We start from the raw sequence: 12,288 nt of genomic DNA, 5'->3' as shown, positions 1-12,288 counted from the left end.
TTTTTTGAGCTTTTGTTGCAGCTCAACACGTCTCTGCTTGCAGAAAATACTGTAATAGAAGCCACTGAAGCGTATCCCATGAGGTGAAAGACCTACTGCAAACACTCTGGTAAGATAATTAACCCCTATCATGCTATCAACAGAGCAGCTTGTTCAGCTTGCACTGCAGAAGAAACAACTTTAAATAAATACTCATGAAATAAGAACTTGGACAAACTGGTCCAGCACAGGTGTAACTAATAACATCGATCATGGCTCCACTTCATTAGGTGTGTCACTTACAGATCCCTGGTATTATGCATTGTGACTTACTGGTGCCTCTAAATGGGAACATTATTAATGTCATTAATTACACCTGTGCTTCCTTTGCCATGACATGTCAAAGTATAGGTGTCATCTATTGACAGGTGCACTGGCACAACAGCACTGCTGGGGGAAAGTGTGCCCACAGCAGCTGTATGAGCTTTGGCACTGTCCTAGGATCAGACTGGGCTGCCTGAAATTGTGATTAGCTATTTTCTGCATCATTTCATTAGTAATGAGTATGATATTTATGGTAATACAGAACTCACATTAATCAAAGTTTTGAAGGTAACCTTATAAGGCATTGTTACAGCTGGACCTCCAACGTTCAGGAGCGACCAAAGACCTTTTGTGAGAATGGCAACTTGCACTTATTCACAGCACATGTTGCATTGCTGAACAAACTCACAGTAAATGCCAAGAATGGCACAAAGATGTGTTTTCTTATTAACCGGAGCCTGAATTTGGCTGACGATAATGCCGGCAGTTGAAAGAAATTATTGGCATGAGCTAACAGATGTAAATATAAAGAACTCTTTTCTCATTACCAATGACTGGAACGTTAACGCCTAATGGAACTACACATGTATGTGTGTGTGTATATTTACAGTTTCAATATAAAAACATTTAGCAGCACTGTCAATTTTCCTGACTGTTGGTTCTTTGTTTTCTTTTTGTTTTTGTATGTTTTACTGTTATTATTATTATTATTATTAGTAGTAGTAGTAGTAGTTGTTGTTCATATTTCTGGGAAGTGTTCCTAATTTTCAATTCAGATGCACATTGTTTGCTATTTTTTTTTTTTTACATGAAACATACATTTTATACACATTAGAAATTTAAGACTCACCAGTTTATCGGCCTCCAACTTGAGTAAAGCTGTGTTTTTACGCCGTATATAGACACTGTACTTGACTCACGCTTCCATCTAGCGTTGAGTACATAAAATGACATCTATATGATGAGAGATGTCATTTTACATCTGTGGCAATCTGGCGGTGTTTTACAATCATGGTCATATTTTATGTGTCTTGTTTACATGATAGTTTGTGCATTTGGGGAAACACTGTAGTGTGTGATTATTCAGTAGTTTCTAATCTAGTGCGCCTCGTCTTTATGTTTGATCTACTGCGCGTGCGCAGACCAGGGGGCGGGTTTGTTTAGTGTGACTAAATGTTTTGTTTTCAGCTCCGGTGAAATGGGTATTACGAGCTAATACGGGCAGCTACGGCGGTAGACGTTTCTCAGGTAAAAAGCTATATGACTGACTGTAATTATAGTCAGTGCATTCATTGTTTACATTATATCACTTTCACGCAGCAGCCAGTAGCACTGTTTGGATTGACAGGACGTCCAGCCGGCTAACACAACACACTGATGCTAGCTGCTAATGAGCGTTAGCTTCAGTAAACCATGTATACCATGCATACGTTACCTCGTATTGCCACTGAGGTGCTATTGCCTGAAACTAAGCTACCTGCAGTCCAGTCAATACAGGTGAATCAAGATATAATCCCGCAAAAGTTAATGGGGCTTCAGGGTTCAGCCTTCAGTTAAAACGAGCTAGCGTAACTTTAGCCTTGGCTAGGGGTCACTGCCGTTGATGGCTAATGTCAACATCATATTGCGCGTAGCGTTATTAAAGTTAGCATGTCTGTGGCACTGCAGCACCGTTATACAAGGTATTAACACCGCATAATGTTGCGTCCTCTTTATATGATCGTGTCACTATGTTGTCAGAACACCATGACTAGTGGTGGAAACAGTAACATTACACAAATTCCCAGTACAATCATATAGTGGAAAATACACCAAGTCCGTCATCAGCAGCAGTGCAGAAAAGGCAAAACCGTTGAAAAACGACATCATCTTAATGACCTTACTTATGATAAAATCAGATCTTGCAGTAAGCAATTGATTCAATTTATTTGATCAGATATCGACAGGAAAGTATGTAAATTTTCTTAAAATATTTTACCAGAAAAAACATAGTATTTGAAATACCTTTTCTGCTACCCTTTTGTTTCACCTTAACAGAGTTTATGAATTATCGACTGAAATAGTGATATTCACATGACAATTGCTGCATCACCAAGAAATGTTTCAGTCACACCTGTGGGGAAACCTCTTTGGCTTTTCCAAGGTCACCTCTGAATGCTGGTATCATTTCATTTGACAGCGATATGAAATCAGTATCCACTGATTTGACACATGCTGGGAATAAGTAATCCTTTACTTTAAATGCCTTGTCTGCCTTTATTTTGTCAAGGTTATGTTACTGCTGCTGACTTGTGCAGCTGGCGGTGCAGATTGATTTTCTGCACTGCTTTAATAATATACAGCAGTAGCATATATCAGAAAAACATGAGTAAAACATCAGATGAAAGCTAAAGGTATGCATTGTGTTGGATTTTCTCTCTCAAGAGAGTTTCTAGTCTCTGCAAATAAAAAATTCTATATTGTAGTGAGTTTCAAATAGCAAAAACTTTTAAAACACAGAGTTATACTTGCAAATTGTTAGTAGTAATGTCACAAAAATGTGATATGTAGTATAAAGGGTGTCCAACACAACAATGAGCTTTTGAAACGAGAAGGTATCACACTGAAAGAAATGTGACGTGAGGATAATTTCGAGCCGAACATAACAAGACACGTAACGTATAACAATGCAGGTGCCCAGGAGGTGCATTGAAAAATGTGTGTCTGCTGCTATTCAGTTTCCAGCTGCAGGGATTGCCTTCTGATCATACAGTATGATTTGTTTATGAAGTCATATTGAAAAGAACTGGACAGTTCAGCTGTCAGATGTGGAGTGTAAGCCCGCCAAGTCCTGCTACATGGTTCTGACCCACAGTTGCTTGTAATTTGATAGGACAGGACAGGAACTTTAGTGCTATTCTAATCCTCTTTCTCATTTCAGTCATGAGGTCTTTGAAAGCCACATTTGTTGCCAGTTCATCAGTAGCAGCTGTTAATAATTAATGACCTTATTTAAAAAGTCAGATCTCGTGCAGTCTTTCCTGAGGTGCTGGTTAACTTTACAACTCCTGCTCACAGTGACCTTGTACCAGCCGACTAGAAGACAAAGTCATGGGGAATACAAGCAGCGAGAGGGCTGCCATGGGCCAGGGGGAGAAGGCTCAGCGGAGGGACAGCCGAGGAACCAAGGAGGGAGAGAGGCCAAAAATCCTGATGGACAGCCCAGAGGATGCTGATATTTTTCATGGTGAAGACATGAAAGTAAGCTGTGCACCTGTCCCACACATGGTTCCAGCATGGTCATACCAGTAGAATTAGATGAATGGATGGTTTGTTTGTCTGATGGGTATTTTAGGCCCCTTTAGAGAAAGAGGAGTTCCTTGCATGGCAGCAGGACCTGGAGGCAGATGACAAAGGGCCGACTTTAGACCGACCAACAGTCTTTCGCTGGACTGGAGATGGCAAGGAGGTCTACCTCTCTGGGTCCTTCAACAACTGGGCCAACAAGATTCCACTTATTAGAAGGTGAGGGGGGCGTCCTAAACTCTGTGACATAGTGTATTTTTTCTGTGTTGTGGAATTTAGTCCATACTCATAACTATTTATTTAATAGGAACCGTTTTACCATTTCTCACGAAGCTAATAGCACTGAAATACAACTGTTTTTCATGAAACAGCTTGTTTCATGCGTGAAAGATCCAAACTTTCAACATATCTCTAAGTGCCTGGGAGTAAGAATGATTTTGTAGACCCAGTGTAGTGACTTGTTTAAATTCAGCTCACTAACTAGAGGGCATATATAATATTGATGAGGTTAAAGAGAAACACTGTTCACTCTCCTGTGTGCTCAAAGCTCTCTCTTTTCATCTGTCAAAGTCAGAACACCTTTGTGGCCATTGTTGATCTACCTGAAGGGGAGCATCAGTACAAGTTTTATGTGGATGGCCAGTGGACCCATGACCCAGCTGAGGTAAGCAGTTCTCTCCAACATGACTTTTCTCCAGACAGTATCTATTATGCTATGCTATCCTGTTTATCTGTGAAGAAACAGGAGCGAAGGTGAAAAGAATTCCTATGAACTTGACAAATGATGGACATTTTTGAAAGACAGAGTTGAAGATCTTGCTTCGTGAGTTATTGTTCACCTGTAATTTGCTTTAGGGGTTGTTTTGTCACATGCCTCTAAACTTAAACAGTGGTTATTTATCATAGACATTATATTGTGTCTGTGTGGTTTATACTTTTGGGCTTTCCTTTTGAACTTGATTTTCTCATGTTTCTTCACAGCCAGTTATAACCAGTCAACTAGGGACAGTCAACAATGTCATCCAGGTGAAGAAAACTGACTTTGAGGTGTTTGACGCTCTAATGGTAGACTCACAGAAATGCTCTGACATGTCAGGTGAGTGCTGACAAACCATTTTCACGTCACATTCTGCGATATGTGCTGCTGGGTTCTGTTGCTTGTTCCATCTCAGTCATACACTTCCTCCCTCACTCTGCCTCTCTTCCTCTCCTGAATTAGACCTCTCCAGCTCTCCTCCCGGGCCGTATCATCAGGATGCCTATATTCCTAAACAGGAAGAGAAGTTTAAGTCTCCACCCATACTTCCACCTCACCTGCTGCAGGTCATCCTCAACAAAGACACTGGAATTTCTGTAAGTAACTCACAGTTTCTTGTGGATTTTCGTGAAAAAAATGAACTTCTTCTTTATCGTGTGCTGTAACCTTCTCATGGCTTATATGAATTTATTTTTTCATATCCAGTGTGACCCTGCGTTACTCCCAGAACCCAACCACGTCATGCTCAACCACCTCTACGCTCTATCCATTAAGGTAGGCTCTCAAGTTGACTGCATGATGCCAAAAATAATTTTTGTGTTTGCTGTTTTTTCAGCACCATGTGGCTGCTGAAATGTGGGAAAACTTTCTGTGGTGACACTTGAGAAATGACCAGCTTTGTTAGCATTTTTAATAGAAACTGTGAGCCGCTGCAGCTGCTAGCAAGCATGCCCGAAGCTTGCAAAGCAGATTGGAGTGCCGGCGATGATAACAAGCTGCTAATAGGGGAGCTGAAGGACAGATAATTGGCCTTTCCCCCGACATTGTGACACGAAAAACAGGCTACATGTGTATGTCAAGCTATGGATGCTAACAGCAGTGTCAGACTAAACTGGGGGAAAAAAGAGGAAAAAAAATTATTCAAACTTGTACCTCCACTCATGGATTCCCATCTAAAGCACACAGTATTTTCCATGTCAGTCAAGGGCTGGTCAGATAGTTGTAGTAGATTTTTTCCTATTATTGTTAAAGTCATATTTTTTGTTTTTAGTGTGCCTCTTTCTCTCTTTCTCTTGAAACACCTTGGGTTCCCAGAACTTTGCATTTGTAATCAAATAATTATGCAGGAGCAGATAAAATGCTGGAGCTCTGTTGGTTGTCCCATGTTACATGAAAATTCCAAAATCACTGACTCAAATCATCTTTTTATGGCTTACAGATGCCGCTTAATGGCACATTTATTGGATAATTTCAAAGCTTCTGGCCTAAAATTAGCCTAATAGAAAGCCACCTTATTGTTGTCATTGTAATGGAATTAACAGGCCACTGCAAACAGAACAGTTGTGTGTGTTTTGCATTAAAAGTTCATTTACTGGACCTTGGAGAATGTCAGGAAGTTTCAGGCAGAATTTCCTCTCCAGGACGAAATGGGTAAATTTCCATACCAGCTCGTAATGAGTGTTTTTGTTTCTAAACAGCAATTCACTAAAACGTATTGCTTACCTAAATGACATGCACCTGTATCTCCTAATGTGATCATTCCTCAGCAGCAGTTAAAATGATCCTGCCGAAGTCCACCACCCAGGCTGCACCTTCACAATAAAAGCCCTCTAGTGGTTCACTGGTGAAAGACCTATAAAGGATAGATCAAGCCTTTCTTAAAACAACACCAGCATGTCCATATGTACTCTGAAACAGTTTTGGCTTTCCGCAATTATTCCTCTTGTCCATACTGACTGTTAAGAGATCCCATCCTAAAATGCCTCCAGTGGAAAAGCAGCAGTTCTTGTCTTGTGCTAAAATGTTCTTCAAAGTTTATCTTTGTTAAAATGAGGCCAAAGGAATAGTTGCTTAACAGCAGTAGACAGGAATGTACTAGTAGTAGACTTTATATTGCATCATTGTTGACGGGGATTAATGAGTGGAGCAGGCCGTCCAGACTAGTGGGTGGCTTTCTTGCTAATCTGGTTTACAGTGTGGTGACACTGCACATGGTATGACTGATGGCATTGTTCCTACTGGCTCACTTGTATCATTGTTTATAAAGTGCTGAGGTTTTAAACTGAAATTTTCCTTCATGTTACATTTTTCTGTTCCAGGATGGAGTGATGGTGCTCAGTGCGACACACCGCTACAAGAAGAAGTATGTCACCACCTTACTATACAAACCCATCTGACTGAAGACTGACTTTTCAATCCCGTCCCAGTGTGTTAACTGTACACCGAGTGTACAAAATATGAGCTCCATCCGTTCTTTTGATCACAGAGAAAGAGCAGATGAATCCAGGCCACATTGCTCATGAGTTTGATTTGCTCACATGTCCAAATCCTGATTTGAAGATTAACACACAGGGCTCTGAAAGTCAGTGTGTCACCACTTCATTACTCAAACTTGAGAAGGGCCAGCAGCCACCTGGATGAGAATCTGAGATGAATCTAAGGTGATGAGATTATATCTTGTACACTCACTGTGTGTCCAGTTATTGTCTGTTTAGGATGATGAAAGTCACTCAGTTGCTCCAATCCTATATAATCCGCCTTTATTTGTTCACCGATTGCCCTCTGTAGTTTGCAACAACACAATCTTTGCTTAGTAGACATAGACAGGCAGTAATAATGAGGTGGGGCACCATGGCTCATCTGTGGTCAAAACAGTGGCAAACGTAATGAGGATTGGTAATGCTGGGAAAGTCTCACTTTAAGTTCTCAGATGCATGAGGCTGCTGTAGTGTTTCCCATGATTGAGAGGACAAGAATCAAGAATGTGAACGTTAAGGTCAAAGGAAAGAAAAGCACTGCAGTAGTCCTCCACTGTTTTCAATTAGCCTGTTTCTCTTGAGAAGTAGTTATTTAATGATACCCACAACACGCTGAGTAGATCTTTTCTATTATTTGTGAAGTATTCAGTGATGTATTTTTTTTCTTCTTTGGTTGGCGGTGTGATTTGTTTCGTTGTCAAAAACCCTCTTTCTATAGTTTATAGTTGCAGTGTTGTGGTCAAGACCATTCCAGTCAAGATGTAGACAAGTTGAGACCAAAAGCACCAACCGAGTTATGTTTCGAGAAATGAATTTGGTCTAAACTTTAGAGTGACTTTATTAGTTTTGCACTATGATGATAAACCTTTATTTTTAAAGTAGAATATACATACAATGTATGTACACTCACAGCACGACAATGTCATCAGAGTAATGCTTATTACCCTTTTTGGACGTCTAAGCAGGTTTAGTGGTCTTCACACTGATGTACCTTTGCACAGTAACACGACTTATCCTCCTTTCATACAGTGTAAAAACATGACAAAAAATTAAGTCACACCAGATAGCTGTTCGCCACTGGCTCAGTTGACATGGCATCATTGATGTTAGTCTCCCTAAAATGATGTCTCGGATTAATTCATGGTTGATGAGGAAGACGTGTAACAGGGAACAAAGAGTTGAAGTTATTTGACGAAGAGAAGGCAATCACTGACTTGAAGAACCACAACACCAATGAAGGGACAAGCGCAGGATCATGTGACTGAGTTGTATTGTTACTGAAGATTTCTTTTTTTTATAGTTACTCTGTACTGTTTGTGTTTCATGAAGACTGAAGGATTAGAATGTGTTTTCAGTTAAATGTATGACTTGCAGCATCTATTCACAGCAATGCATCATTGTCAAATATGCTATCTTAGTATAATTGCCACTAACAAATGAGACCATGGTGTTAATTATCTTTGTTCTATGCTATGGGCCAGTAGAGGCTGACAATCTCCTCAGTGAAGGTCTCATTTGTTTGTGTTAGTTCTGCTGTGAGAGTTAACGCGTTAATGATTTATTGGTGTTAAAATGCTCGACTTTTACTTAAACTGCAATATCACTGAAAGTGTTGTTGATCCTTTGCACCAAGCTGGCATGTACACATTTTTCATTTTGAGAGACATTTGTATTAAAGATTAAGTTACAAATCCATGTGCAGTTTGTTTGGTTTTTGATTGTACTGTAGCTCTTTCTCAACATTTGTGCTCATAACAATCATAGTATAAAATTGTGTGTATATTTGTATTGTCAGCCCCATCCATTCATACAATTAAAACTTATATTTACCATATGCTTGACAAAAAATAGACCATCAAGTAGATATTCAGTTTAGAAACTGCTTTCAATACAAATGTAATTGTTTTTCATTGTTGCTGGTTGGTATAAGGTCTTTAACATTCATACAATGTGATGTCTCAAGTGCTGCACTCACCCATACTATTGGCATATTCACTAACACCTATAATAAACACCTAAAAGTCATGATAAGAGCCAAAGCAAACACAGATATATGAGTTATGAATCCACAGATGTGCCACAAAAGCAGAAACATTCTTCTCCGCAGGTGCTGTTCTCATCATATCGTCAGCATTCATATCACCATTGCTCTTAAAGTCTGGGATTTTCCATGGCTCTGTACATATGTTGAGATTCGTCAACGCTCAGGTTGTATTAGGTCTCATGTTCACCTTACTGGACATGAGGGTGTTACATCATTATGCAAAAGTTTCTCCAGAAAGTACTGTGTACACAAACTTCACGTGACTGTCCACATTTTCAAAGTGATGATGGTCTTTTTCTCTGGTATACATGGCAATTTCACTCCACTTTCGACAAGGCAAACAAGACATTCTTTGGTGTCATGATGTGTCTTGCACAGTGGTGCAGTGACCAGGCATGACCCATGAATCTATTTAGAGGCCATGACCAAGGCAACTATTGCTGTCAAGGATGAATTGAAGCGTTGCTGATATTTTTATTTTAAAGAGCACAGTCCTAAGCTAAAGCAGCTTGATCTTTTACATGAATTATTTAATTTAAGATACATCTAAATTCAGATAGTGATAGACACCCATGGGTTACATGTTGCAGATTTTTGTCATTTACTGGTAACAGTAGTAAAGTGTTCAGGGAAAACAAAAAAAGATTTTTGCAAACATTACACCCATATGAGATAATTGTTGAACATCTCTTTCAAAAACATGGGCCTTGACATGCTGCTACGACAGCCTCCACTCTTTTTTTTGGAAGATTTTGGATCCTGGCTGCACAGATTTTCTTCCATTCAGCCACAAGAGCATTATGGAGGTCGGCCATTCATGTTGGACGATGAGGCCTGACTCACAGTCTGTGTTCCAGTTCATCCCAAAGGCGTTTGATTTGGGGATTCGGGGATTTACAGCCGAGATGTGAGCCTGCACATAGTCTGTGCAGACAGGAACATTACAGTGGGAACGTATCTGTCGTGTGATAGTAGGAAAGATGGGTCTGATAAAGCTTGTCGGCAAAATAAGCACTCATGAGGTAAGCTAACACTACCATAGGGATCAGGTTATGCTGAGGATACGCTGGGCTGGTTTAAAAAACAATAACCAGGCAGACGGGCAGGCCTTGACTAAGGACACATAAAGATCTGGATCTTATGAAAGATAACAATTGTTACATAAGAAAGAAAGACAAGTGATCTCATAGTCTTTTTCGCAATGGGCCCATTGTTTTATATTGTTTACCCAAACTTTCAACAGCTATGGCCACAACTTCGATATCATGTTGGAGCTTGATACTTGGTGTTATTCGTACCCACATGGACGAAGACTCGACTGCGAGATGGGTGTAGCTCAATAACTGCAGGAATGTACTGGAGTATATCCAGGATCCTTGCGCCAGAGAAACGGTTTGTTAAGGGGAGTTACGCAAAGCGAACAAATCTACTCCATCCAGTCGACGAGGGAAGATGAAGACTTTTCGATGACGGGACTGACGGTACATTGTTGGATCCATGTTCGTAGCTTCCATCCTGGTGGAGCAAAACAGCTCAGTCACATTCTTTTATCTCTGCCTGATGTCAAGGTCAAATGATGAACAGCATTAAACCTGCTAATCTGCTCCTCACCAGAAATTATGATGGGCTACATAATTGTTTAGCAGTCGTAATAAAGTTTCAACAGGTCGTGCTCCAATGATACTCGTCATGTTGCTCACGCATTGGCAATGATGTACAGATAACATGGAGAAAGAAGCCTGGTGGGGAGCTGGAGCTGGATGTACATGTGTAAATAAGGTGTGCCAGTCTGAGGACAGGTGTCCTTGCCAAAATATTGTTTACTTTTTATGCAAAGTTGACACAGAGGAAGGTCTGTGTGTCGAAACGGGGAATGGTGAATGTGGTAAACAAACTGCTACACGAGAGGCTTCGCAAATTATTAAAAAAAAAAAAAATACATTATGTAATAGCAGAGCCCATAGAGACACCTTCACAACGCTTGTTCTGCACAGCCAATAATACAACCCTGAGAAGCATTAGGACTTCTCACATCCGTGAAAGCTGGAATCATGAAATGTTTTTACACAAAGAATCACAAATGATTATCAAAATAGTTCTAATTGGTTTTTTGTCGGCTAATTGGTTAATAAACTAATCGTTTCAGCTGTGTTTGCATAAACTGTTGGATAGTTTAATTTACAACAAAACTTCATATTTGAAAAGCTCTTCAGATGTTTTTTAACGAGTTGACATCATTAATCAAAATGACAGCTGTGACCATTCCATCTGTTTTTATTAGCTCTCTTGCATGACATACGGTTTAGTGATGATTGGATCTTCAAGTGCATAAAAACATTTATAGGAATTTCAACTGATTTATGCGAACCAGCAACATTCTGTTCTGTTGAGTTTTATGCATCCATATAAATTGCATTGCCACCAACTGCTACATTGTAACAGCTTCACAGTGAAAATTACAATGTCCACCCAAAGCAATGCCATTCATGACATTGTCCATTCTGTACCCAAAAGCCCGTCCGAGTTGGTACAAATGCTTCCTTCCGTGCAGCATCTAGATTTTCTCCAGATATGTCCACCATGTTCAAGAATCTCCTGGCAGCATCCAGCACAACCTTGATCATTTCTGACTTACCCTGTATTTCAATAGCATAATTAATAACCCCAAACTACTGATTGTTAATGCAGATGTTCCTTCTTGCTCCTTTTCCTTTGGTGCTGCCACCATTCCGTTTTTCCTCTCCTTTGTCTTAGCCACTTCAGCACATACCAAACCCTTTTCTGGTCTAATCTATTCACTTTTATTTCCTTAATTCCTTTTGGGCACTTTGCTGACCCTGCACAATGATTTCCCTCACAGGGTAGGTACTTTGCTTGCTCTTTGTCCTCTAAGCACTCAACCACATAGCAATTATCCTTCCCACCCCTACATACTGCTGCAACATATCCATATTCCTGACAGCAGAAACATCTGAGAGCTCTCTCATAAAGCCTCACCTTGTGACATACATACTCAAGGTACACTCTCTTCAACTCCTCTTCAAAAGTCAAACACGCCAACTTACTGTCCTTTTCCCCTTCTCAGAATCTTGTCAGCAATATCCTGAAGATATCCTGAAATGACTCTGCATCTACGACAGTGGCATGCCACTGACCACTCTCATCTTTAATTGTTTCTGATGCAAGTGAGAAGCAAGTCACCACGATATAATTTGAAAATGTATTAATGTACTCTATCTCCTTGAAGGTGTGAGAAGTGGGAATTCAGTTGTAGTGAGGTATTAGCAAAAAACTGTACCTATGAAGCCCCTAGAAATTCAAAGAACAGATGTGGGAAGTTGATTCAGTCATTGCTTATAGGCTGTGGAGGACCAAAAGCTAGTCAAATCTCAGAAGAATACAGAGCTATGAGTAATGGTGCT

The 12,288-nt window shown here is 40.1% G+C and overlaps 1 protein-coding gene across 1 annotated transcript; it reads left to right on the top strand.

Moving 5' to 3' along the window:
* Positions 1–1,416: 1,416 nt before the first annotated feature.
* prkab1a (protein kinase, AMP-activated, beta 1 non-catalytic subunit, a) lies at positions 1,417–8,517 on the top strand. The gene is made up of 8 exons (XM_076758489.1): positions 1,417–1,551; positions 3,361–3,543; positions 3,638–3,807; positions 4,159–4,252; positions 4,570–4,684; positions 4,808–4,941; positions 5,051–5,119; positions 6,664–8,517. The coding sequence occupies exons 2-8, from the start codon at positions 3,394–3,396 to the stop codon at positions 6,739–6,741; spliced, it is 810 nt and encodes a 269-aa protein (XP_076614604.1). The 5' UTR covers positions 1,417–1,551; positions 3,361–3,393; the 3' UTR covers positions 6,742–8,517.
* The last annotated feature ends 3,771 nt before the right edge of the window (positions 8,518–12,288 follow it).

The sequence above is a fragment of the Chaetodon auriga genome, chromosome 19, assembly GCF_051107435.1.
Source record: "Chaetodon auriga isolate fChaAug3 chromosome 19, fChaAug3.hap1, whole genome shotgun sequence".
Classification (NCBI taxonomy): domain Eukaryota; kingdom Metazoa; phylum Chordata; class Actinopteri; order Chaetodontiformes; family Chaetodontidae; genus Chaetodon; species Chaetodon auriga.
This window is presented reverse-complemented; position numbering and strand designations above follow the sequence as displayed.